The sequence below is a fragment of the Capricornis sumatraensis genome, chromosome 20 (genome assembly GCF_032405125.1).
Source record: "Capricornis sumatraensis isolate serow.1 chromosome 20, serow.2, whole genome shotgun sequence".
NCBI classification, from domain to species: Eukaryota; Metazoa; Chordata; class Mammalia; order Artiodactyla; family Bovidae; genus Capricornis; species Capricornis sumatraensis.
Window position 1 is genome coordinate 51982027 of NC_091088.1, and position 25598 is coordinate 52007624.

General features: G+C 49.9%; 1 protein-coding gene across 1 annotated transcript; it reads left to right on the forward strand.

The window, feature by feature from the left end:
* The first annotated feature begins 20792 nt into the window (after positions 1–20792).
* SDHAF1 (succinate dehydrogenase complex assembly factor 1) lies at positions 20793–21794 on the forward strand. The gene has a single exon (XM_068993000.1). The coding sequence runs from the start codon at positions 20844–20846 to the stop codon at positions 21198–21200; it is 357 nt and encodes a 118-aa protein (XP_068849101.1). The 5' UTR covers positions 20793–20843; the 3' UTR covers positions 21201–21794.
* The last annotated feature ends 3804 nt before the right edge of the window (positions 21795–25598 follow it).

The following is a 25598-nucleotide window of genomic DNA, read 5'->3' on the forward strand; positions in this document are numbered from 1 at the left end:
AACCAACTGAGCATGCACGTACGCAATGCTGTTTTTAGATGAAGCTTGTGTTCACCAGCTCACCAAAGTCCTATTCTACACCTAGGCTGTGCTGATCATTTCTGTATTGTCCCTCAGCCCCACCATTCTCTTCCTGCTGTTATGGGCCCCAATTCATTTTATTTTTTCCTGATTTTTTTTTTTTTTGGCTGCACTGGGTCTTTGTTGCTGCAAGAGAGCTTTCTCTAGTTGCAGCAGTCACAGTGCGTGGACTTCTCACTGTGGTGCTCAAACTCTAGGCATACAGGCTTCAGTAGTTGTGGCACGCAGGTTTAGCTGCTCTGTCGTATGTGGAATCTTCCCGGACCAAGGACTGAACCCACGTCCTCTGCACTGGCAGGCGGATTCTTAACCAGTGGAAGTCCTCCAATTCATTTTATATTGGGGACCGTGTTAGCTTCTGAATGCTGACTCTTCAATACCAGAGACCCTGGGTGTCTAGGGTGTGGAGGGATGAGATTAATGCCAGGATTCAGTTCTGATGCATCATCTCCTCATCTCATCTCCAGATGTTCTGACTGAGGAAGCTGTGGACCCTCCGACGGAATCTCATTCCCTCCTAGCATCTTCCTTGATGATTCCACTCCAGTTCCCAGTCTCCTGTAGTGATGACACTTCCTTTAACAGGACCACATGTCACCTTTGCGAAGCGCAAGACTGTGTGTACCCAGCAGGCAAGCCACATTTGAGTCCAAGACCATGTCCAGTTCCCAAATGGTGCCTCTGAGGGACTCCAGAGCAGTGTCCAGCTCTCAGACTATGGTAATGGCCAATCCTGGATCAGAAAGCACACCTGAAACGGAACCAAGGCTTTTACCTGTGGCCACAGCTTAGCTGGGGCTTGCCAAGGGGCTGTGAAGGGCCCCTGGCCTGAATCTGTACCTGTGGTTGGATTGGCACATGCGCCTGTCTCCCTGTGATGCTCGTAGCTGACCCAGAGTCCAAATCCATGGTCTGGGTCAGCAACTGCCTTAGTGGCCCACCCGGGGTCCCGGGTGAGTACTGAACCAAGCTTAGAGGCTGTGACTGGGGAAACCAGAGCTTGAAACTGTGTCTGAGTCCAAAATGATGTCTGTGACCAAATCAGAGATAGAAACTCTCTCTGGCAATGGGCAGAGGGCCATCACAGAGGGTGCTGCTCTGCCTCTGGGTTATCATATATCTATACTTTTTGGCCGCACCATGCAGCACGTAGCATCCTAGCTCCCCAACCAGGGATTGAACCCGCGCCCCCTACAATGGAAGATGAGTTTTCACCACTAGACTGCCATGGAAGTTCCTACACATTTGATGATTATGCTTTCCCCACGCCTGGGAGCTACCATCTACACGCTGAGCCTTTGCCCTCAGACTCCACACAGAGGCCTCCCTTCCTTACAGTTGTGGGTCACCTGCTCTGGAGGGGGACAGTTGATGCTTGTCACAATGCACATCTTTGGCATCAGCATCATTGCTGTCAGACATGAGCTCAGCTTTGTTCAGGTGAGACTCACACTGTGTGGAATACTGGGGAACTCCCTCCTTCTTCATCCCTCATTTTTGTCATCTCTAAAATGGAGACAGTTAGACAGGTCCACAGTCCCTTATCTAAAATGATTGGGGGGACTTCCCTGGTGGTCCAGGGGGTAAGATCTCGCTTTCCAGTGCAGCTGGTGCAGGTTTAATCCTTGGCCGGGGGAGCTAAGATCCTACATGCCTCTTGGCCAATAAAACAAAACATAAAAAATAGAAGCACTATCATGACAAATTCAATAAAGACTTTAAAAATGATCCACATCAAAAAAAATCTTTAAAAAAGTAACATTTTAAAGGATATGATTTTATTTATTTGGCTGCTGGATCTCAGTTGAGGCATGCAAGATCTTCATTGTTTCCTGTGGAATCTTGTGCTGGGGCAAGACTCTAGTTATGGCACATGGCTCTGTGGCATGTGGGACCACGGTTCCCTGACCAGGGATCGAACCCACATCTCCTGCCTTGCAAGGCAGATTCTTAACCATGGGACCACCAGGGAAGTCCAAACAGTAACAATTTTTTTTTAAATTAATAAATAAAAAATAGGGCTTCCCTGGTAGCTCAATGTAAAGAATCCATCTATCAATGCAGGAGAGTTGGGTTTTATCCTTGATCTGGGAAGACCCCACAACACCACGGATCAGCTAAGCCTGTGGACCCCAACTACTAAAGCCCGTGTGCCCTAGAGCCTGCGCTCCACAACCGTTGAGGTCACTGAAATGAGAAGCCCGCACACAACTAGAGAAAAGCCTGCACAGCAACGAAGACCCAGCACAGACAAAAATAAATAAATAAATAAATAAAATTTTAAATTAATAAATAAGGAAATAAAATGATTATGGCCTAGTGCATTTCAGATTTTAGAATTTCAAAGGGTCATCCCATGCAAATGCCACATATCATATAACACTCCTAGTGGGTGTTACAAAACCACAAATATGAATGTTTCTGCAGTGACATGTCTGAACATGCATACTGATTGGGATAAATTACAACTGTAAGCAGCCACATGTGAGTTCAGGTCAGCTTTTGCTGTTGACTTAGTTTTAACATCAAACACAGAACACATCTTTCAGTCTTCAGACCACTTTTGCATCGGGGAATTGTAGATAAGGGACCGTGGACCTCTAGCAGCTACTCCGTCAGGCTCTTGTGAAGTGGGAACAAGTTAACGTAGGGAAAGCACTTGGGACCAAGTCCAGCTCATGCTAAGTGTCACTGAGGAATATTTCGGCTATTTTTATTTTCCCCTAACACTGGCATCTGGAACCTCCAAATTCTCTGAGCTTTGGCCATATCCCAAGGCCACATGCAGCCACTGGCATGTCCCAAATTTTTCCTCAGGGAAGGTTTCCAGACATTTCTCTGGTTGGAAAGTTGTGGGGGCTAGACTATATATTTGCTGCTAAGTCACTTTAGTCCTGTCCAACTCTGTGCGGCCCCACAGATGGCAGCCCACCAGGCTCCCCCGTCCCTGGGATTCTCAAGGCAAGAACACTGGAGTGGGTTGCCATTTCCTTCTCCAGTGCATGAAAGTGAAGTCGCTCAGTCGTGTCTGACTCTTCGTGACCCCATGGACTGCAGCCTATCAGGCTCCTCCGTCCATGGGATTTTCCAGGCAAGAGTACTGGAGTGGGTTGTCATTGCCTTCTCCAAGACTATATATTTAATCAGGGGCAAACTGATGGATGTTATGGATGTACAACGCTACTTTTCAGCACTATAGATAGACAGTGGACTCTGGAGCCAGATGCTCTGGGTTCAAATCCCAACTTGACCACTCATTTATATGACCTTGGGCAAATTATTTAACCTCTCTGGGTCTGCTGCTTCTTCATCTGTGAAACTGGGATGATATAAAGATCAAACTAGTCAATCCTAAAGGAAATCAACCCTGAATATTCATTGGGAGGACTGATGCAGAAGCTCCAATGCTTTCATTACCTGATGCAAAGAGGCAACTCATTGGAAAAGACCCTGATGCTGGGAAAGACTGAGGGCACACAGGAGGAGAAGGAGGCGACAGAGGGTGAGATGGTTGGAAGGCATCATCGACTCAATGGACATGAGTCTGAGCAAACTGCAGGAGATAGTGAGGGACAGGGAAGCCTGGTGTTCTGCAGTCCATGGGGTCACAAAGAGTCAGACACAACTTAACAATGATAAGTGAACAACAACAACAACCCATAGGGCTGTAGTGAGGGTTAAATGAGATAATATAAGGAAAGCTCAGAAAGTGTATGATGCTAAGACCTGATATGTGAACCCATGATGGTCCATACTCCCTTCCACACCCCTTGAGAGCTCACCCTGCCACTCAGGAGTCAGGAGCTCCCCAAGTGCCCTCAGGGGTCCCCAGCATCTAACAGTCTCCGTTCCAGGTATCCAGCACCCTCAAATTCTCAGAGCTCCCGAGGTTTGCTCTCACCACGTGGGCCCTCATCTCCCAGGGACCTGACTCCTGAGTTCCTTCTTTGATTAAGAAATGTTTCATTATTAGGTACAAGAACTTGTTCAAGAAACTGAGGTCATATCAGTAACCAAGACAGAAAAAAAAAACCCTTGTTCTTGGGACTTCCCTGGCGGTCCAGGGTCTAAGACTCTGTTCTCCCAATGCAGGGAACCTGGGTCTGATCCCTGGTCAGTGAACTAGATCCAGCATACCACAACGAAGAGTTTGCATGCTGCAGTGAAGATCAAAGATACCACATACCACAGCTAAGACCCAGCACAGCTACACAAATAATTTAAAAAAAAAACCTTGTTCTCATGATGCCTATATTCCACTGGAGAGATATAAACAATACTGTTTAGTTAATAGTAGAGTATATTAGAAGACGTGTGTGTGTGTGTGTGTGCTGTGTGTGTGTATGTGTGCGTGTGCTGTGTGTGTGCTCAGTCGTTCAGTCGTGTCTGACTCTTTGCGGCTCCATGGACTGTAGTCTGCCAGGCTCCTCTGTCCACAGAATTTTCCAGGCAAGAATACTGGGGTGGGTTGCCAGTCCCTTCTCCAGGGGATCTTCCTGACCCAGGGATCAAACCTTTGTCTCTTGCATCTCCTGCATTGGCAGGCAGATTCTTTACCACTGAGCCACCTGGGAAGCCCATGTTAGGAGATGATACATGTTAAAGAGAAAAAATAGAGCAACGAAAGTGTGATCAGGATTTCTGAGAGTACAGTTTTAAATAGGAGGGATGCAACTTAAGCCAAATCTCAAAGGAAGTGAGGGAGAGAGCCATGTGGATATCTGAGAAAAGAGCATTCCAGGCAGAGGGAACAGCAAGTGCCTAAAGTGAAAATCTGCCACCCGTGTGAGAGGAACAGCAAGAAGTCCAGGCTGAAGTAGAGGGATCGTGATACCTGGCAAAGGAGGAGATTACGGGATTCGGATTGTGGACGGCCATGTGGGCTCTTGCAGTAACTTCGGCTTTTATACTATGTAAGGTCGGGGTCAAGGACAGATTTTGTGCAGAGGAGGGTTGAGACATCCCTTGCATGTAAATAGGATCCTTGTGGCGCCATGTAGGGAGCAGTCTATGGGGCTGATGGAGGAACTGCTGAGAGAGCAGTGAGGAGGTCGCTGCAGTTGTCCGGGCAGGAGAGGATGAGGGCTGGACCAGAAAGGGGGCAGTGAAGGAGAGTACAAGGTGACCTGGGAAGCTTCTGGGGGATGAGGTGGGGGACCAAAAAAAAAGAGGGAAATCATAGGTTGGGAGAAGGGAGACTCTCTGATCTGGAAGGTCTTGGTGGAGGCTCTTGATAATTGGAGGAGAGATATTTAGGTCCTGGCCGAAGGCTCTCCCATTAACTGGAGGAGGTGGGCGCTCCTAGTTCTTTAGTGAAACAACTTACCTGGTTTCCTCAGAGGAGGGTTTCTGAGTTTTGCATGGGGATGGAACTGGATACTGAAAACAAGACTCCTGGTTAATAGATGAGGGTGAGACCTCCCAAAGCCCCAGTACCCCAACATTCAACCCCCCACCAACTTCCATCCCTCACCCCTCCCCAGATGCTTGGGAATGCAGCCTTTCTGGTGGCCCTACGCTTAGGTCACCTCGCAGGTGGACCAACAGCAGCTGTGATTGCCTTGACCCTCAGTATCAGGAAGCGTGATTGTATTTCCACAGCTCCTGACTAGGGGCAGAGGCAGGTCTGGAGCAGGAGCTGCCTGCACTGTGCCTCCTTGCACAATTGGGCTCTGCAGCCACCTAATGGCCTGGGCCCGCCCCCCTAGGCTGTGCCCTGAGTCAGGCCTGGGGCCCCACTGGAGCCCCCGGGACCCTGTCCTGCCCAGGTGGCTCTGAACTGGCTTTTTAGCTGCTGCCACGACACGATGCCGCCTCAGCCCTTCGAGACCAGCAGCAGTGCTTGGATCTCTCTTCTCAAATTACCGATTTGTGCTTTGCGTGGCCCTCCATGTCTGTGGGCTGGCCTGTCAGCGTCTGGGTGTCAGTGTCAACCTGTCGAGATTCCAGGTTGGCTATAGTGAGAGAACCTTAGGAAGGAAGGGGTTCTGGAATTTAAAAAAGGCACTCCTCGATACTGGGGGCGTTCCTGGTGGCTTAGACGGTAAAGAGTCTGCCTGCAATGCAGGAGACCCAGATTCGATCCTTGGGTCAGGAAGATACCCTGGAGAAGGGAATGGCTACCCACTTCAGTATTCTTACCTGGAGAATTTCATGGACAGAGGAGCCTGGTGGGCTGCAGTCTATGGGGTCACAAAGAGTCGGACACGACTGAGCGACTAACCTTCTCCTTGATACTGGAGTCAGTTACTGGGGCAAAACTCCAGGGATCCAGGGGTGGGACAGCTTCTGGGTCCTAGGGGTGTGACTGCTGAGGCTCCGGAGGCTGGAGTCCTTGGGTCTGAGATGGAGACTTCTCCCCACTGGGAGTACGGGACTTCTGGGTTCTGAGGGTTGAAACACTAGGGCTTGGGTTTGGAGTCTGTGGGCCCTGAGGGTGAAGACTTTTGGTTCCTGGGGTGCAGAACTACTGAGTTCTAAAAGGCAGGACTCCTGGATTTGGTGGATGGAAATGTCCTCTAGGCAACTGGAGTGAGAGTTCCACATCCCATGGCCTGAATTTTACGTACTTACCTGCTGGCTTCTAAAGATAGAAACTTGACCCTGTCGGGTAAAGATTACCAGAGTTGGGGGCTGGAAAACCTCCGTTCTAGGAGGCATCATGCTGCCTGAGGATGCACTGGCCTGGGCCTTCAGCCGTAGCTTCTGGGTGGATTCCCTGGCTGGGTGCCTGGATGCTGCTGGCAAGTTCTGCCTCCATCCTGTGTCACCCTGCCAACCACCAGCACCCCAGCCCACTTTGCGCACACATGTGATATCCTCTTGACCCCCTGAGACCCTTCCACCCAGGCCATGAGCTTCCTACCCTAAACCCAAGGTTGCACCGTAGACATATGCCTGGGCACTGGACCCTGCCTGATGTTAACTGTCTATTGTGAAACCAGCCTGTTGCTGGGTGGCCAAGTTTTCCCTGGCAGGAACTGGGTCTATGCAGCAAGGGTCCAAGGCCTCAGCCCAACCTCTTCATCTTCCCTCATAGGCAGGGCTTGGCCCCATTCCTGACCCTTGCAGGGCAACTTCAGCTCCTTGCTGCCCATCTCAGGATGCCAGCCCCTCCCTGCACAATGTAGTCCCTGAGACCCTGTGCTTCCCACTGCCAGCCTCCAACCATCCCCTCCTCCCCATCATGATCCAGACCCTCAACCTTGCCCACCCTAAAGCCCAATTCTGACGGAAGTCCAGCCTCCAGCTCTCATCCTTCTCACTTCTCAGCCCTGATCGTGGTGCAGTTACTCAACTCTTACCTATTTAGGAACTCAGACTTGGTCATAGTCCAGCCCCCAAGGCCTTTCCCAACCTAAGTTCATACTGACCAGCTGTGCCTCTGATCCATGGATGGTCCACCTAGCATTTACCTCTTTGAGGGTTCGCTTCAGCTCTGCACAAGTGAAGTTTCCCAGCCCTTACCTCCACAGGGCCCCAGATGTCATATTCCAGTCCCAGAAGTTGGGAGTGACACTCCGGCAACCACTTGCCACCAAGTAACCCTCCATTGCTATTCTTTCCCCAGGCTCGCTGTACCTGCACTATTCCTATGCACTCTGGACACTTGCGTGGGGCTGAAGCTGCAGCTGCATGGCAGGCCTGTGTCCCTGCCCAGACACCACCAGCCACCAAGGACAGGGGCACAGACATAGCACCTGCAGCCTCCTGTATGATCCCAGAGGCCTGCTGGCACCCTGCCACCCATACTTGCCACCAGAGTTCTTCCTGGCCTGTGTGGCTGACAAGGGTTGTGGCCGACAAGGGTCATGCCCATGGGAACCAAGTGCTCCGTGCCTGCCCACAGGCCTCCACGGCCACTTGCCAAATGATTGGTGTCTGTGTGTGGCCCTGAAGGACACTTGGCTTTTGCTGTGAGCCATCACCAGGGGGGTTGGCGGTGCAAGACCAGGTCTGGTCTTCCATCATCCTGCAGGTGGTAGGGAGAGCCACCATGTGCCAGGCCCACGAATGAGATACAGTGCCAAACAGGACCGAATTCTGCCCACACTCTCCTTGGGAAAACAGATCTGATTTTCTCTCATGGCTGTATTTACAAAGCACCCATTCTGGTTCTCAAATTATTGTCCCTAGACAAGCAGCAGCAGCAGCAATACAGGGCCTGTCTACAATGCAGACTGCCCCAGACTTACTGACTCAGAAATGCTGGGATGGGACCCAGCGTCCTTTTGTAACAAACCCTTTAGGAGATCAGAACTTCTGTTTGACCCGTTCCAAATCAGCTCACTGCACCTTTGAACCGCACTAGGAGATAAGGTCAATCGTCATCTCTTTTCTCTGGTGAGGAAGCACAGAGAAGCTAAGTGCTTCCCCAGATCTCAGCTGTAAGCAGCAGAACTGGCCTTTCTGCCTGACTCCAGAATCCTCCTGAACCCTCTATGCTTTAGTATCTTTCTAACAATAATGTAAAAATAGTTCCAGTAGTAACATGAAAAGGGGACTAACTTTATAGAGTGCTTGCTCAGTGCTAAGCCTTCTATTGGGCTTCCATGGTGGTTCAGATGGTAAAGAATCCACCTGCCAATGCAGGAGACACAGGTTCCATCACTGAGTCAGGAAGATCCCCTGGATAAGAGAACGGCAACCCACTCCAGTATTATTGTTTGGAGAATCCATGGACAGAGGAGCTTTGAGGGCTAAGGTTCACGGGGTCACAAAGAGTCAGATACCACTAAGCGACTAAAACACACACACACACACACACACACACACACACAAACCTTCTATTACCTTAATTAATTCTCCCAACAGTCCCATCAGGCAGGTACATGTTATGAATGAGGGAAACCAAGGCATTGATGGTTAAGGAATTTGCCCAGGGTCCTACACCTAGAAAATGACTTAGCTGGGCTTCCCTGGTGGCTCAGTGGTAAAGAATCTGCCTGCCAATGCAGGAGACATGGGTTCGATCCCTAGTCAGGGAAGATCCCGCGTGCCACAGAGCAACTAAGCCCGTGCACCGCAATTATTGAGACTGTGCTCTATAGCTCGGGAGCTGCAACTACTTGAGGCCCTTGTGCTCTAGAGCCAGCGCTCCACAAAAAGAGAAACCCGAGCACTGCAACCAGAGAATAGAATAGCCACTACTCACCACAACTAGAGAGCAGAGGCCCCAAAGCAGCAGAGGCCCAGGGTGGCCAAAAATAGACAGATAAATAAATATATACATATTTTAGAAAATGAATTAGCTGGCATCTGAACATTTGTTCACTTATTGAACAGACTCTCATCAACTTTGAGTCTTTCTGTCCACGTTTCTTCTCCATGTTCCTCACGGTCTCTTGGCTCCATTCTGACTTTCTGTGTCAGTGTCCATCCCTGTCTGACCCCTTCCTGCCTCTAGTTCAAATGCACCCTGGGGGGAACTTGTTTGGCTTGCTTTTTAGTTATAGATTGATGACCACCCCTACCTCTGTTGGCCATGGTCATTTGTCCAGCCTTGGCCCAACCGGCTGTGGCAGAGGTGGAGTCATGGGGACATGGTGTGGCCAATATGTCAGGCAGGCCTCTTACTGGCAGTGTCAAAATCCTAAACTGGGGAAATTAAAAAAAAAAAAAAAAGGATTTGAAGCACATATAGCTGCAAAGACAGAAGGTATTTCTATCTTCAGGCTTAGCTAGATTAAGAATTTTCAATTGCAGTTAGAAGAAATCTGTTTCTTTCTCTCTCTTCTTTGTCCTGGTTTTCCCTTCCTTTCTCTCTGTGAGTATGTTAGTCACTCAGCTGTGTCTGACCTTTGTGACCTCATGGACTATAGCCCACCAGGCTCCTTTGTCCATGGAATTTTCCAGGCAAGGATACTGCACTGGGTTGCCATTTCCTTCTCCAGGGGATCTTCCCAACCCAGGGATTGAACTTGGGTCTCCTGCATTGCAGGCGGATGCTTTACCGTGTGAGCTACTAGGGGGCCCTCCTCTCTGTGTGTTAGCTTTGTTCTCAAGCAAATTCTTCCCCTGTGGTAGCAGCAAGGCTTTCGCAACAACAGGAGGACAATTCTAACAGCTTTATAGCCCTCTCCCAAAATGTAACACCTTTCCCCCACTAGTTGCCAAAGTCCTAGAGTCCCCACTCATAGATTTTGCTTGACCAACTACTGGGGCCCAGAGGAGGGAGGAATAGTCTGATTAGCCAGCTCTGATTCCTGTACCCATCTCTGGAGCCTGGATGTGGAGTCATCTCAATCTGCATGTTGGAAATAAGGATGGGTGACTGTCAGAAAGGAGGTAGAGGTATCATTGTCAGAAGGATGGGAGAGGACTTCCCTGGTGGTCCAGTGGCTAACAATCTGCACTCCCAATGCAGGGGACCCAGGTTCAATCCCTGGCCAAGGAACTAGATATCACATGCTGCAGCTAAGAGCTCACATGCTGAAACTAAAGATCCCGCACGCGACAATGAAGATTGAAGCTCCTGAGTGCTGCAACTAAGACCTGTTACAGCCAAATAAATAGATGTTTTCATTTGGTTTTTTTTTTTGTATTTTTTTTTAAAGGATGGGAGGACAGAAAAGACAGCCACCGCTAGAGTCTACTGCCAGGTTCCCCACAGGCCCAAACAGGCAGATAAGAGGTAGAGTCATTTGATGATTCAAGGGATGGTCAACCCTTTCAGTAGAGGCTGGGGTGAGTGGTAGGCCAAAAAAACCCCAAAGACAAAGAACAGAGAAGCCGCTTCAGTCATATCTAGGACCTGTTAAAGTAGCTGGCACATGGTATGGTATGTAGACACTGCTCATTGGGTTATTTTTGCTGTTATGATTGATCCAAGGGGAGTTCTCAACAGAACCATGCAGCCTCGGGGTGCTGTTGGATGGAGGGTAGGCCTCTGGCTTGTCTGAGCCTGGCAAGCGTGTCTCTCCAGCCATGAAGCCTCCCCCACTCCTGCCCCACCCTCAAAGAGCCTCTGAATCTTGTGAGGAACCCTTGCCCTGTGGCCTGTCCGAGTGTTCAGGGGGTGGTGCAGCTTCCCGCTCCCTGGGATGAGGGCTCTGAGTGTGAGGATGGATTCTTCCAGGTAGGGGGCGACTGCATCCCTGTGGACCACTGTTCTTGCCTCCACAATGGCCAGAACTTCCCTGGGAGCATCCTCTTGGGTCCTTGTTAGTCTCACTTGGAGCCTTCCACTTTGCCTCTAATCTCCATGCACTTTCTTGAATGGGCCTCATGTCAGAACCTCTAGGCATACCCTCCCTTTAGTACCACCTCCCCTTTCACTCTCCTCCCTTCCTCCACAGCCTGGCCAGACTGTCCTGTTAAAGAATTGCTCCTCTTAGAGGAATTCCTTGGCGGTCTAGTGGTTAGGACTCCACACTCCCACTGCAGGGGGCATGGGTTCAATCCCTGGTTAGGGAACTTGGGTCCTGCAAGCTGCACGTGTGGCCAAACAACAACAACAATAACATTAAGTTGGAACTGAATTTTGGGCCTTCCCTGGTGGTCCAGTGGTTAAGACTTCACCTTCCAGTGCAGTGGGTAAGGGTTTGATCCCTAGTCCGGGAGCTGAAATCCCACTTGCCTCCTGGCCAAAAAAACCCACAAAACATCAAACAGAAGCAATATTGTAACAAGTTCAATGAAGTCTTTAAAAATGGTCCACATCAAAAAAAAATCTTTAGGACGTCCCTACCACTCCAGTACTCTCGCCTGGAAAATCCCATGGATGGAGGAGCCTGGAAGGCTGCAGTCCACGGGGTCACTAAGAGTTGGACACGATTGAGTGACTTCTCTTTCACTTTTCACTTTCATGCATTGGAGAAGGAAATGGCAACCCACTCCAGTGTTCTTGCCTGGAGAATCCCAGGGATGGGGGAGCCTGGTGGGCTGCTGTCTATGGGGTGGCACAGAGTCGGACACGACTGAAGCGACTTGGCAACAGCAGCAGCAGCAGTGATACAGAGGATAAGAATCTGCCTGCCAACACGGGAGACACAGGTTCGATCCCTGGTTGGGGAAGATTTCACAGGCCTTGGAGAGTTAAGCCTGTGCACCACAACTACAACTACTGAGCCCGTGCTCTACAGCCTGCGCTCTGCAACAAGAGAAACCGCTGCCATGAGAAGCCTGTGCACCGCAACTACTGACTAGTCCCCACTCGCCGTAACTAGAGAAAGCCTGTGCACAGCAATGAAGACCCAGCGTAGCCAAACATAAAGAAATTAAAAAAAATTTTTTTTTAATTAAAAAAGAAAGAATTGCTCCTCCTATACCTGCCAACTAGGGGAAGGTGTGACCTGGGACCCCTGCAGCTGCCCTATGAAGGAGGTCTGTGGCATCACAGATGGACTCTTAGGCTGTCAATTGCAAGGTGACCAGGGGCCTGAGGGGTCAGAGATTAGCACATGACTTCCGGGTGCTGGGAAGGAGCAGACTGTGACTCAGACTCCTGGGACTCATGGGTCCCTAACCTCCACATCTGCTTGGTTCCTGCTCTGGGCCCCGTGGCTTCACAGCTGATTTTCCCACCATTGCTCCCCAGCCCACCTAACACCAGCTTTGTGCCATGTGGCACTGTCTAACCAACCATATGCACCAACCTCACAGCTGCAGAGCACTAGAGCTGCCCCCATGCCCCTGCCAGTGCCCACTTGGTCATCTTCTGCCACAGGGCTGACGCATGCCCTGTGCCCACTGTTCCTGCTTCCTCTGCCAAGTTGCGCTTTCTGGACAGACAACTGTATTCAGTGTGGCTACCACCCGGCCACTGGTGCCCTGTGAGCAGCAAGCCCCAGTGCTGGCCTGAGAAGTGCTGTGGTCACTGCAAGGCTGCCACAGGTGGCTGGTACCACTGCCTGTTAGCCTAGTCCCCACCCGGCCCCGCTGTCCTGGAGGAGCCACTGGTCTGTCCTGCCATGGGAGACTTCTACTTCCACACATTCGAAGGAGCCCACTGTGAATTCCCTGGCGCCTCTGTCTACCGCCTGGCGTGTCTCCGTGGCACAGTCCATGACGACTTCAGTCTGGGTTTGATGCCATGTGGCTGCACCAAGGGTCTGACCCTCTGAACCTGTGTTCTGACACCAGACATGAGTCTGAAAGATCTCAACCACAGAGGGGTGAGGTTTCAAAGGTCCACTGACCCCCACCCTCTACTGTCCCCACTACCCCCAAAATCCATAGTGACCCCTTTTTCCCTGCTGTTGTCCCTTTATTGACTCTCCCACGGGTCTTCAAAGATGTCCACTCGGATACCCCAGGGGCCCCATTCACCGCCCCCCACCAATGGCTACTGACTCCCCTCCTCACTGACTTGCTTGTGGGCTACTCCCCACTGAGTCTCACTTGTCCTTATTCACTACCCTTGAGACTCCTGTCACCCTCTAATTAACTCTCTTTTGAGTCTTCGACTGGTCATTTACACCCCTGTGGATTTTCCCGTTGATCTTCCTGTTGATATTGACGCTGGCATTGAATTCTCACGCCTTTCTGGTATCCGGATTGAGCCTCTTTGATGCAGTATCTTCTTCACTGAAGGCTTCCCAGTGGCGCTAGTGGTAAAGAACACACCTGTCAATTCAAGAGACGTAAGAGATGGGGGTTGGATCCCTGGGTTGGGAGAAAAGCCTGGCAGCCTGCTCCAGTATTCTGGCTTGGAGAATCCCCATGGAAGAGGAGCCTGGTGGGCTCCAGTGAGCCTTTCATAGTGTCACATTAATTCATCAGTTTACTCTCTGAATCTACCCCAACGTACCCCAGAGCTAAGTCCTCCCATTGCCACCCAAAGCCACCTAAGCCTTCTCCTGATCCCCAGTGGCGCGTGGATCTGTCCCGCCACTGCCTCTATGTGTCCTCTTTGTGACCCTCCCCTTGCTCCCGCACTGGCCCCTCCCCACCAACTCCTCAATTATTCTTTTCCCCCCTCACTGGTCTTCCATTGACCCCTCATTAATTCTGACCACTCTACCACTGATCCCCCATTGGATCCTTTATTGACCCTCCATTTCTCCTCCAGCTGACCTCCCACTGAATTCTCCTTTGATCCCTCATGACTAAATGCCCCTTAACGCACCACCAATGTTCTCCTTGATCCCTCTCTGATCCTTCAGTGACATTTCCAGAAGAGTCTGCTGACCACAGTCCCTCGCAGTTGGTGAAGGGAATTCTGGAGTCACCGCCCTTCATTCAGGACTGCAGCCTCCTCACCTACTGCCAGGCTGCCTGCCCTGCATAGACACCCACTTCAGCTTCTCTCTGACCTAAGATTGGGACACCCTGGTGCACGTGACACTGCTGAGGCCCTACAGGATCCTACCTATGTTGACCTCATGACCCAGGCAGCCCAAGCAGCCCCTCAGTGCCCTTGTGCAACACCTGGAAGTTGGCAGAGATGCCAGGCTGTGGCCTGGTCTGCAGGCTCCTCTGCCCCAGCCTGTGTGGCCACATGCATGCAGTGGAGAAATTTAGGCCTTGGTGGGCGGGGCCAGGTGAAGAAGACTTGGGAAAGAGCAATGACTAGATTTGAAGAAGTGGCCAGATCTGGAGGGACAGCAGTTTAAGATGGTCTTTATGGGTGTTTTTGTCATTTTGTTTTTGGTATTTATTTATCTGGCTGTGCCAAGTCTTAGTTGAGGCAACAAAGTTCCATCTTTGTTGCTGCATGCAAAATCTTTAGTTGGGGCACAGGGGCTGTTAGTTGTGCCATGTGGAATCTAGTTCCCTGAGCAAGGATGGAATCTGGCCCCCTGTATTGGGAGCACAGAGTCTGAGCCACTGGACCACCAACAAAGTCTCAAGGTCTTTCTTTCTTTTGTGCCCGTCTCTTTTCCTCACCATCTGTCTCTTCTTTACATCCCAGCCTACACTGCAGGGTCATTAGGAGTCTGGGATTCCCATGATGTCCTGGAGGTGCCCCCAACTTTGCTGTGAGTGCTCTGGCTGGGCTGGAGATGCATGCTAGGCAAGTTGTGGGCCAGCAGGAAGAGTCTCCTCTCCCGATGGGAATCAGAGAAGACCTGACATTGATGGAACTGGCTGAGGAGTGTGCGTAGGCGGGCCATGCAAGGAAGGGAAAGGGAACCATAACTGCAAAGTTGTGGAGGTTGGAAAACATCACTAGGAAGCTAGCCTGACTTGGGATAGGAGGCAGTAAGATTGGAAAAGTAAGCTTGGGAGTCCAAGCGCTCACCTTTGCCATCCACCTGCAGTCCTCACTTGTCCACCTGAAGCCACTGTGCATGGCCCCGTCATGGGGTCCATGTCCTGCCTCTCAGCCTGTTCCTGAGTCCAAGCTCACTCTGCTTGCTGCACGACAGGCCAATAAATCCGAGAGACAAGGTGTTGAGGCAAGGAATGTGAATTTATTCGAAAAGCCAGCAGACCAAGAAGATGGCAGACTAATGTCTCAGAGTAACCATCTTGTTGGGATCTGGATGCCAGGTTCTTTACAGAGCCAGAGAGAGGGGTGATGAGGAACAAAAATCAAAAGGCAGAACAGAGAGGGAGAGGCAGTGGGGAACTGAAGTGAAAGGATCTTTAGTCTTGCAAAACATCTCCAGGAATGGCCCACCTTTGGAAGGGGTGTGTTGATCTCTTCTTTTTATTGTAGCTATTCACAGATGGGTAAGGTCAGATTATCTCTCTATAAGCTGAACAAAAGCACTTTGGTTTACAGTCAGGAAGAGGGGCAGGGTCTTCTGAGGCAGGCTTGTTGTTGTTCAGTGGCTCAGTCATGTCCAACTCTTTGCGACCCCATGGACTGCAGCATGCCAGGCTTCCCTGTCCTTCACTGTCTCCCAGAGTTTGCAAAATAACAAAAGCAACAAAAAGCAAGTCAAAGAAACAGTTTCCAATATGCAGTCAGAATTGGCTTCTCCGCAACAAGCCCTGCTCACTGTTCTGATGCCATGAGGGCTGTGAGTGTGACCCTGGCATCATCTTTGATGGCACAGATTGTGTGTTCCAAGACCACTGGGGCTGCTTCCACAAGGGATGTGACATGCCTGTAAGAGAGGTCCCCAGGCCTGGGTGGGTGGGCATAGAGTCTCCCATATCTTATCAAAATACTTTCAGGACACCATATCAATAAGACTTTCAGTTGTAACTGACAGAAAATGATGCCGACTATCTTAAATACAACAGGAAATATATCTACTTTTCTTTGGGTGAAGTTGAGGCTTTCAGACAGGGCTGGATTTGGGGACTCAAATGATGTCACTAGGACTCAAGTTTCCATCTTTCATCCCTGCCTTTTCCTTTTTCTGTGTTAGCATAACAGGAGGGGAAAGGGCAGGACAAAACTTTTGAAAGAAAGACATCAACCAAGGACACAACATAAACGGATTAGAATCAAATGGGACCAAGATGGCAGACAAGACTAGACCCTGATCCTCAATCAGCAAGTGAAATGACACACCCAGAGGCACCATGACAGTTCCAAGGCACTGTTAAAAGACCAAGAAATTGGGCCACTGCAAGGAATTGTGCATCAGAACAGTGACCAGTGGAAATCTCCACCTCTTCTCCAAAACAGATGGAATAATCCTCCCACTCATTAGCATATGAAATTACCAACCTATAAAAACTAATCAAGCCACATTTCAAAGAAGCACACACTGGCCCTGTGCGATGTCCCATACTCTGTGGAGTGTGCTTCTCCCTGAATCTGAATAAATCCACTTCTTACCTATCACTTTGTTTCTCACTGAATTCTTTCTGTGATGAGGCATCAAGAACCTGAGCTTCATTAGGTCCTGGAACTGGGTACCATGGGTTTTGGCTGGGTACCATGGGTTTGGCTTGAGTCCCAGCCACATGGGTTAGATTCCCAAGCAAGGTTTCGGCTGGGCTCAAGGCCCAGCCACTTGGGTTCAAGTTCCAGCACATGGGATCAAGTGCCAATCTGAGGTAAATGGTTTCATTAGCATCTATATTAATTAGACTTTTGGGGCCAAGAGCTATAACAGAGGCTCAACATTACAGGGACTTAAACTTGATAAAAGCTTACTGCTCTCTCATGAACAGCCCAAGTAAAACCAGCTCATTTTCTCCAACTCAGAAACACAGGCTCCTTCTATCACACAACACAGCAGGAGGCAGCTCTTGGACTGCAGGGTTGAGGAATGAGACAGCTGGAGATAGCAAGCATAGACACCTCTCTTGACAAGGTATCCATGCAGAAACGGGGGAATAAAGATCAGCTAAGGGACTTCCCTCGAGCTCCAGTGGTTAAGATTCCACATTCCCAATGCAGGAGGCACAGATGTGATCCTTGTTTGGGTAACTAAGATCCTGCATGCCCCAATGGCATGGAACAAATAATAATAAGATCAGCTAGGACGAGCCAGAAGGCAAGGATATCTTTGAACTAATTTTTATCAATATTATTTTGAGATGGGAGAAACTCAGGGATGTTTCAGTGCTGATGGGCAGAAGCCAGACAAGGAGAGGTTGGAAATCCAGCAGGAAGAGATGCCAGGATAGAGGACACATTGCTCCCTTGAAAGCAGGAGAGCAACAGCAGAGCTGGGATCTGGGGAGGCAAAGTGGATAGTTTTGGGAGCTCCTTTGTTTGTTGTTTTTATTTATTTAATTTTTTGGCCATACCTCACGGCATGTGGGATCTTAGTTCCTCAACCAGGGTTCAAACCCAAGTCCCCTGCGTTGGAAGGTGATTCTTAACCACTGGATCACTGGTGAAGTCCCAGAATGCTATTTATTAGTAAGGGAAAAACAAACCTGAAATCTCATGATGAGAAATAGAATCATCTGTGAGTTCAGGGTTACCTGTAGGGGTGGGAGGATGGGAGAGGACAGCTTGGACATCAACCACAACTGTCAGGTAAGCTAAGCCAGACAGGTAAGCTTGACCCTTTGGTTCAAGGGTCAAGAGACTCCTGACTGTGTCTCCTAAACTTCCAGTGTAGCTTTGGGTAAGTGACTCAGCCTCTCTCTATGCCTGTTTGCTCATCCACAAAAAGTAGTGATAAGAACAGTACCCACCATACAGGGTAGCTGTGAAGATATATATAAAGTGCTTGGTAAGTATGAGCTGTGATTGCTCTTGTAACCATTTTTATTTTATCTTTGGAGAGGCAGTATGTATATGCATGATAAATTGCTTTGGTTGTGTCTGACTCTTTGCAACCCTCTGGGCCATAGCCCACCAAGCACCTCTGTCCTTGGGATTCTGCAGGCAAGAATACTGGAGTGGGCTGCTACTCCCTCCTCCATGAGATCCTCCTGACCCAGGGATCGAACCCACGTCTCCTGTGCCTCTTGCACTAGCAGATGGATTCCTTCCCTCTAGCACCAGCTGGGAAGCCTTCAGTATGTGTAGCAGAGTTGTTAAAACTAGAGGTCATGAAATCTGATCCCTGAGGTTCAAAACCTAACTTTGCCACTTACCAGGTATGTGAAGCTGGGCAGGCTATGTTACTTTGGCCTCGGTTTCATAAGAGTCATATGGTACAGGCCATCTCATCAGAGTGATGATGAGGATTTAATATCACTTAAAACATTAAATGTTTAATAAACTGTTTTAAATATTTACTATTTTCAAATAAATGGATTACATAAAATAATATAAATTAGGTGACAATATATTAAAATACCAATTGCATCATATCATATTACACATTTTATTAACCTACTGTTATACATTATCTTATACATAAAATATTACAGCACTTGAAAGGGTGCCTGGCACAGAGTACGTGCTCAGTAAACAGTTACTAGATTATGAAGACATAGATGAGAGATGTGACAGTTTCCAGAGGCTTTTTTTTTTTTTTCTCTCTAAAGTTCCCTTCTGAGACAGTGTTTATTATGAAAAATTTCAAGCATCACAAAAGAATAGTGTTATGAAACCCCATTACAGTTACAAATATTTTGCCATGCTTGCTTTCATCTTTTCCTCCCACTCTTTGTTTTGCTTGTGCTGTAGGATTTTAAAGCAAATCCGACCTTATTCCTCTAGCAAAGAACCTGGTATGTGTTTCTGACAGAGAGATACCAGCAGGAATCACAGCGGTTTCAGATCTCCCTATTGACTCCCAGGGCTCCCCTTGTGGCTCAGCTGGTAAAGAATCTGCCTGCAATGCTCAAGACCTGGGTTTGATCCCTGGGTTAGGAAGATCCCCTGGAGAAGGGAATGGCAATCCACTCCAGTATTCTGGCCTGGAGAATTGCATGGACTTGGCTCCAAAATCACTGGAGATGGTGACTTCAGCCATGAAATTAAAAGACACTTACTCCTTGGATGAAAAGCTATGACCAACCTAGACAGCATAGTAAGTAGGGACATTACTTTGCTGACAGAGGTCCATCTAAACAAAGCTATGGTTTTTCCAGTAGTCATGTATAGATGTGAGAGTTGGACTATAAAGAAAGTTGAGAGCCAAAGAATTGATGCTTTTGAACTGTGGTGTTGGAGAACTCTTGAGAGTCCCTTGGATTGCAAGGAAATCAAACCAGTCAATCCTAAAGGAAATCAGTCCTGAATATTCATTGGAAGGACTGATGCTGAAGCTGAAACTCCAATACTTTGGCCACCTGATGCGAACAACTGACTCATTAGAAAAAACCCTGATGCTGGGAAAGATTGAAGGCAGGAGGAGACGGGGAGGACAGAGGATGAGATGGTTGAATAGCATCACCTACTCGATGGACATGAGTTTGAGCAAGCTCTGGGAGTTGGTGAGGGACAGGGAAGCCTGGCGTCCATGAGGTGACAGAGTCGGAGACGACTGAGCAACTGAACTGAACTGAACTGATCGGCTCCCAGACTCAGGCCCTCTCCTCAGCCCCTGACTAGCCTAGCCTTCTGCGGAAGAACCCATGACCAGATGTGCGGGGGCGTGGTCGCACGCTGGGCGGTGGGGTCCCGGGTTATCGTTTCCTGGTTCCCCACGCTCCGGGTGCTGGTAGGTGCTGGTAGGGTGCTGAGCGGGTCGTGGCCTTGCGGGCCTCCCAGCGCTACGAGGACGCCTCCGAATAGCCTGCGGGAACTATAACGGAATTGCAGCTGACTACCTGATACTTCCTGGAGGTCTGCGGAGTGCCAACATAGTCGAAGAGTTCTTTGTGGGCTGGACTCGGCTTCAACAGCTAGGGAGGCCCCTCCCTCTCCTACCCTCAGATCCGACTCACGTCGGCAGAGAGCGTTACCGGCCCAAACAGGCTGCGTTTGGGGGCTTATAGCCCACGGTATTTTTTCAGCACCGAGAGGCTTGTTCTGCCGGCTGTGACCCAACACTTTACCGGGTATTCCCGTCCCCAAGGGTTGGGGCCTTCGATGTACACTTGCTCTGGGAGTGGGGACTCACGGAGCTTCCCATGGTTGCTTTAATAAATGAGGATAAACCCACGTGTGTGCCCGTCTTCTCTCTCCCAGTGCCCCCAGCGCTCTGGGGAACACAAGGACCCTAACCTCTAGCTCTCTCCACTAGCAGGACCCAAGAGTCGGGTCAGGATGCCCTGGTCTCTTCCGACCCCAAACCTAAGAGTCTCAGCGTCTAGCGTCCTCCTCCTGCAGGACCTCAGGAGTACCGTCCTCTCAAGGACACTGATGTCCAGTGGGGCGGGCCAGTGAACCACTAGTTCCGCCCCTTACTCACAGCATTGTGACGTAGCAGCAGCGACAACCTATGAGGCGCGACGGCGCCGCAAAGCTGGGAGCGGGAGGCGGAAGTGCCTGTGGCAGTGTTTCACCGCTTCTGCCGCCTGTTGCCGTGCGCAGCTCCGTGCCCCGCGGCCCAGCTGCTGCCATGAGCCGGCACAGCCGGTTGCAGAGGCAAGTTCTGAGCCTGTACCGCGAGCTGTTGCGCGCCGGGCGCGGGAAGCCGGGCGCCGAGGCACGGGTGCGGGCTGAATTCCGGCAGCACGCCTGCCTGCCACGCTCAGACGTACTTCGCATTGAGTACCTGTACCGCCGCGGTCGGCGCCAGCTCCAGATGCTACGCTCGGGCCACGCCACGGCCATGGGTGCCTTCGTCCGTACGCAGGACCCGACCGAGGAGTCCAACGGCGCGGGGGCCCCAGGGGCCCTGTCCAATGAAGGTGACGACCGGAGGAGACCGCTAGACAGCATAAGGACACCGAAGACCCCGCTGGATGGACGGTGACCGGCTGAAGGGCTCTGCCGATGGCTCAGGGGGACTGAAGGACCGGGGAGCCCCCCGATGGAAAGTGAGAGGTCTTGAGAAACTAGATCGACAGATTGAGGTAGTTGAAGAGCTCTCCTGGGACGTGGGGTGCGATGGCGAGAAATGCCCGGCTTTACTTGCTGTATGGTACCGGGTCAGACTTAACCAATGAGGCTTGGGGCGGGCTGTCAAACTAAAAGCTACTTACCCTAAGGCCTGGGGAGCCAAGACGCCCCGCTGTTGGACAAGACGCCCCGCTGTTGGACAGAAAGAGACTGACACGCCCTTGTCTAGAACCCTGAGAAATACCGCTGGCGGCTCCTCAAAGAGACTCCTCTCTCCTGTACTTAACTCTGAGAAGAGCAGATGAGGAGGAGTTTGGGACGATGCCCTGATGGACCGGTGAGAAGCCTGGAAACCCCCTCAGAAAAATCTTTACTCCACTGAGACCAACTGGGATTGGTGAGGAAGGGGGTAAGGGGTTTCTCACCCCGCTAATCAGTTAAAGACCCCCTCAAGACCTCTACATGATGGTTCTGAGGGTGAAACCTCCCCCCCTCCACCCCGATTCCTGCCCCTTTCCCTGCTCAGGACTGTTGGACAAAAAGGCAATAAAATGGGGGTGTGCTTACTTCCCTGTTGGTGGTGGTAAAGATTTGATGTGTTTGGGGGATTTTGAGGGTTATCAAGAAGTGACCCTCTGGCAAGGGAGGGGTGTGGGGAACCCTCTAGAATGGCAGATTGGTTGGAGCAGCATAGTTCTTTCTCCTGGGCAGATCCATGGAGGGAAGCCACCCTGGTTTGACCCCCAAGGAAGCCCCTGTTGACACCTTAATGGAAGGTAGTGAGGGGGAAGAGGAATGGTGGGGCTGAGGAGGCCTGGCTGGTAATCCCTGCAGTAGTAGTGGGACCCTCAAACCTTGCTAAGGAGTCCAGCCTCAGCTACAAGCTGGAACTGTTAGCAAGGCCTAGGGGTGGGAAAGGAGAGGTGGACCCATAGGCCACAGACATAGCTCTTCCCATGCCCCCACAGGGACATGCCCTAGACATTCCCTGAGGTGCTGCGTTTTGTAGCCTTCAGCTGTATTTGCACCCATTAAAAGCAGTTGAGAGGAGGAGGACCTCAGGAAAGGAACTCAGAGCTCAGATCAAAGGTAGGATGCCCTGGCATGCCTGCTGCTCAGTCGTGTCTGACTCATTATAACCCCATGGACTGTAGCCTGTGAGGCTCCTTTGTCCATAGAGTTTTTTCCAGGCAGGAATACTGGAATGGGTTGCTGTTTCCTACTCCAGGGGATCTTCTCAACCCAGGGATTGAAACCACGTCTCTTGGGTCTCCCGCATTGGCAGGCAGGTTCTTTACCCCTGCACCACCTGGGAAGCTCCAAAGGTAGGACGGACCGAAGAGAAACACAGTGTCTCCCCCAGTCCCAGTGGGGGAGGCAGATACTCAAATAGTTATAAAATGAGGTTGAAATCTGAAGAATTATGAGGTGTTTGCCAGAATGTAGGGATAAGCTTCTAAGCAGGGGGACCGTGTGGGTAAAGGCCTGGAGAGGGCGAAGGGGAGAAATGCTGGGGCCTGGAGTGCCCCAGAGCACAGGCTGTGCAGTTCATGCAAGTGGCTTCTACTTCAGCTTTGTCTCTGCTTGGTACTCAGCCTCCATGCCCATGTTCATCTGTCCACCTCAGTTTCTTCCACCAGGGTGTTGCTATTAATCCTGGCCTGGCTGCATTTCAGAGTAAAAACCAAAATCTTGAAAGTGGCTAGTGGAGTTAAGTCCTACCCATCCAGCCCGAATTAGAGCTCCACCGGCATCTCCCTCCTCTTCCCCTTGTATCTCTCTCCTCTTCCTCCTGCTCATTCCTGGCTCCAAGATCTTGAGCCCTAATAAGGTCCAGGATGGGAGCTTCTGGCAGGGCTGCAGGCAGTGATTGAGTTCTCACTGGGGCTGGGTGTCCTGGTCAGAAGGGAGTTACAGGGTGAATGTCGGGTGATTAAGAGCTTGGACTCCGGAATTGGAATGCTTAGGTTTGAATCGCAGTTCTAACACTTACTGATTACGTGATCAGAGGCAAGTGATTTAATCTCCTTGTGCCTCAACATCTTTATCTGCCAAATGGACATACTAACTATGCAGCTGTTATGGTATGTTTTTGTTCAGTCGCTAAGTTGTGGCTGACTCTGCAACCCCATGGACTGTAGCACACCAGGCTTCCCAGTTCTTTACCATCTCCCTGAGTTTACTCAAACTCATCTCCATTGTGTTGGTGATGCCATTCAACCATCTTATCTGTCCTCCCCTTCTCCTCCTCCCTTCAGTCTTTCCCAGCATCAGGGTCTTTTCCAGTGAATTGACTCTTTGTGTCAGGTGGCCAAAGTATTGGGAGCTTTAGCATCTGTCCTTCCAGTGAATATTCAGGATTGATTTTCTTTAGGATTGACTGGTTTGATCTCCTTGCTGTCCAAGAGACTCTCAAGAGTCTTCTCCAACATCACACTTTGAAAACATCCATTCTTTGGCACTCAGCCTTTTTTATAGTCCAAACTCTCACATGACTACTGGAAAAATCATAGCTTTGACTATATACACCTTTGTTGGCAAAATGATGTCTCTGCTTTTGAAAACACTGTCTAGGTTGGTCATAGCATTTCTTCCAAGGAGCAAGCATCTTTTAATATCACGGTGCAGTCATCATTATGACACAGTGAATTAAATACCTGTGGCAGCAGAGGGTGATGTCCCAACCCCATATCCCTCCTGTCTACTTGAGTTCACTTGTAGCTGCAGAGGAGGGTTCCCAAGAGACTGCCAGCTTCCTGCTCCGAGCCCCTGCATCTCTGCTCTTCTGCTTGAGGGCTTTCTAGGAATTATGAGAGGTGGGTTAATGCCCTCAGGAGCAAACTGCAGCCTGTGGGGGACTACAGTCACTGGATAAGTGCCCCAGTTGCCTGTTGTCCATTGGGACTGAGCCCCAGCTACTCACAGTGGCTCCCGCACCATAAGCATCTGTTTTGCTTTTGGCCTGTTCACTGTCTCTCCTCATTCCCTAACTCCTGCCTCCTGGGATCACGTTGCAAATAAACCACCTCGCTCAAGGCCTTATCTCAGAATGTACTGATGTTAAACCACCCCCCTTGGTCCTATTTGTGTCTGCTGCTGTGTTTTCACTCTTCTAAGGGACAGGGTCACTGCTTCTCAGCCTGTCAAGAATCTCCTGATCTAAGAAAATTGCTATAAAGGACTTAGGGGGTTAGAATAATTTGGAATATAGATTGTGGGTTAATAATGGAATTGAGTGTTGAAATTTCCTAAATCCAGTAACTGTACTGTAGTTGTGTAAGACAGTGTCCATAACATTAAAAACTATACACTGAAGTATTCAGGAGTAAAGAGCATCATGTCTACAACTTGCTCTCAGATGGTTCCAAAATATGTGCATAGATATATTACTGAGAGTGTGAATGGCAAAGCCCATGGGGTTAAATGTTAACAATTGATGAAGGTGGGTAAAGGGTATGTGAGAGTTTCTTGTTACCAGTCTTAAAGCTTTTCAGGAATTTGAAACAAAACAAAAAGTTACCAAAAAGACAGTGCTCATATCAGTGTCTTACTGGTCATTTGTCTTTGGATGCCACATATCTTCACACACAGGGTACATTTTTACAAGAGATTTGAGAAAAGCAAAGCCTGTATTTTCTGAGACTTGGATAGATCTCTCATGCATAACTTTCTCACAGATTTAGCAATCAATTTAAATTCCTGACCTTTAAAATAGTAACATCTGCTCTCCCTCACAGGTTCTGATCTCCACCCTGTTGGGAATGACAGATCACTAGAATATGTTCTTGTCTTGAGTTACAAGCTCCACTGTTCCAAAAGGGTGACCAGGTGCACGAGGTGTTCCAGGGGGCCCTGGGGAATTCTGGGAAACTCATCATATGGGACGAGGAGCCACAGGTCAAACCTGCAAGTTCCCACCAATCCCGTCCATCTCTCTCTCCCTAGAATGTCAGCTCCACAGGGACCAGGATTTTAGCCTGTCTTGTTCACAGTCATAATCCTGCTCTTTGACCTGGTTCATAGCAGACACTCAGTGAGTAGTAAATGAATGAATGAATGACATGGATTTGCTCCATTACTCAATCGGTTGGGATGATACTGCTAAGACTCTGCCCATCCATCCAATTTGCTGGTGATCCCAGGGACACCATGCCTTCTCCTCAGCTGGGGACAGGACCTGGTCTGGAAGTTGAAAGAGAACAGACCCAGGTTTGCACAGACTTCTCCCTGAATGTCGAATTACTCTGAGGATCTGCTGCTTCCTGCCCCCTGTCCCCAACCCAGGGTCCATTCCCCCTTCTGGTAACAGCTC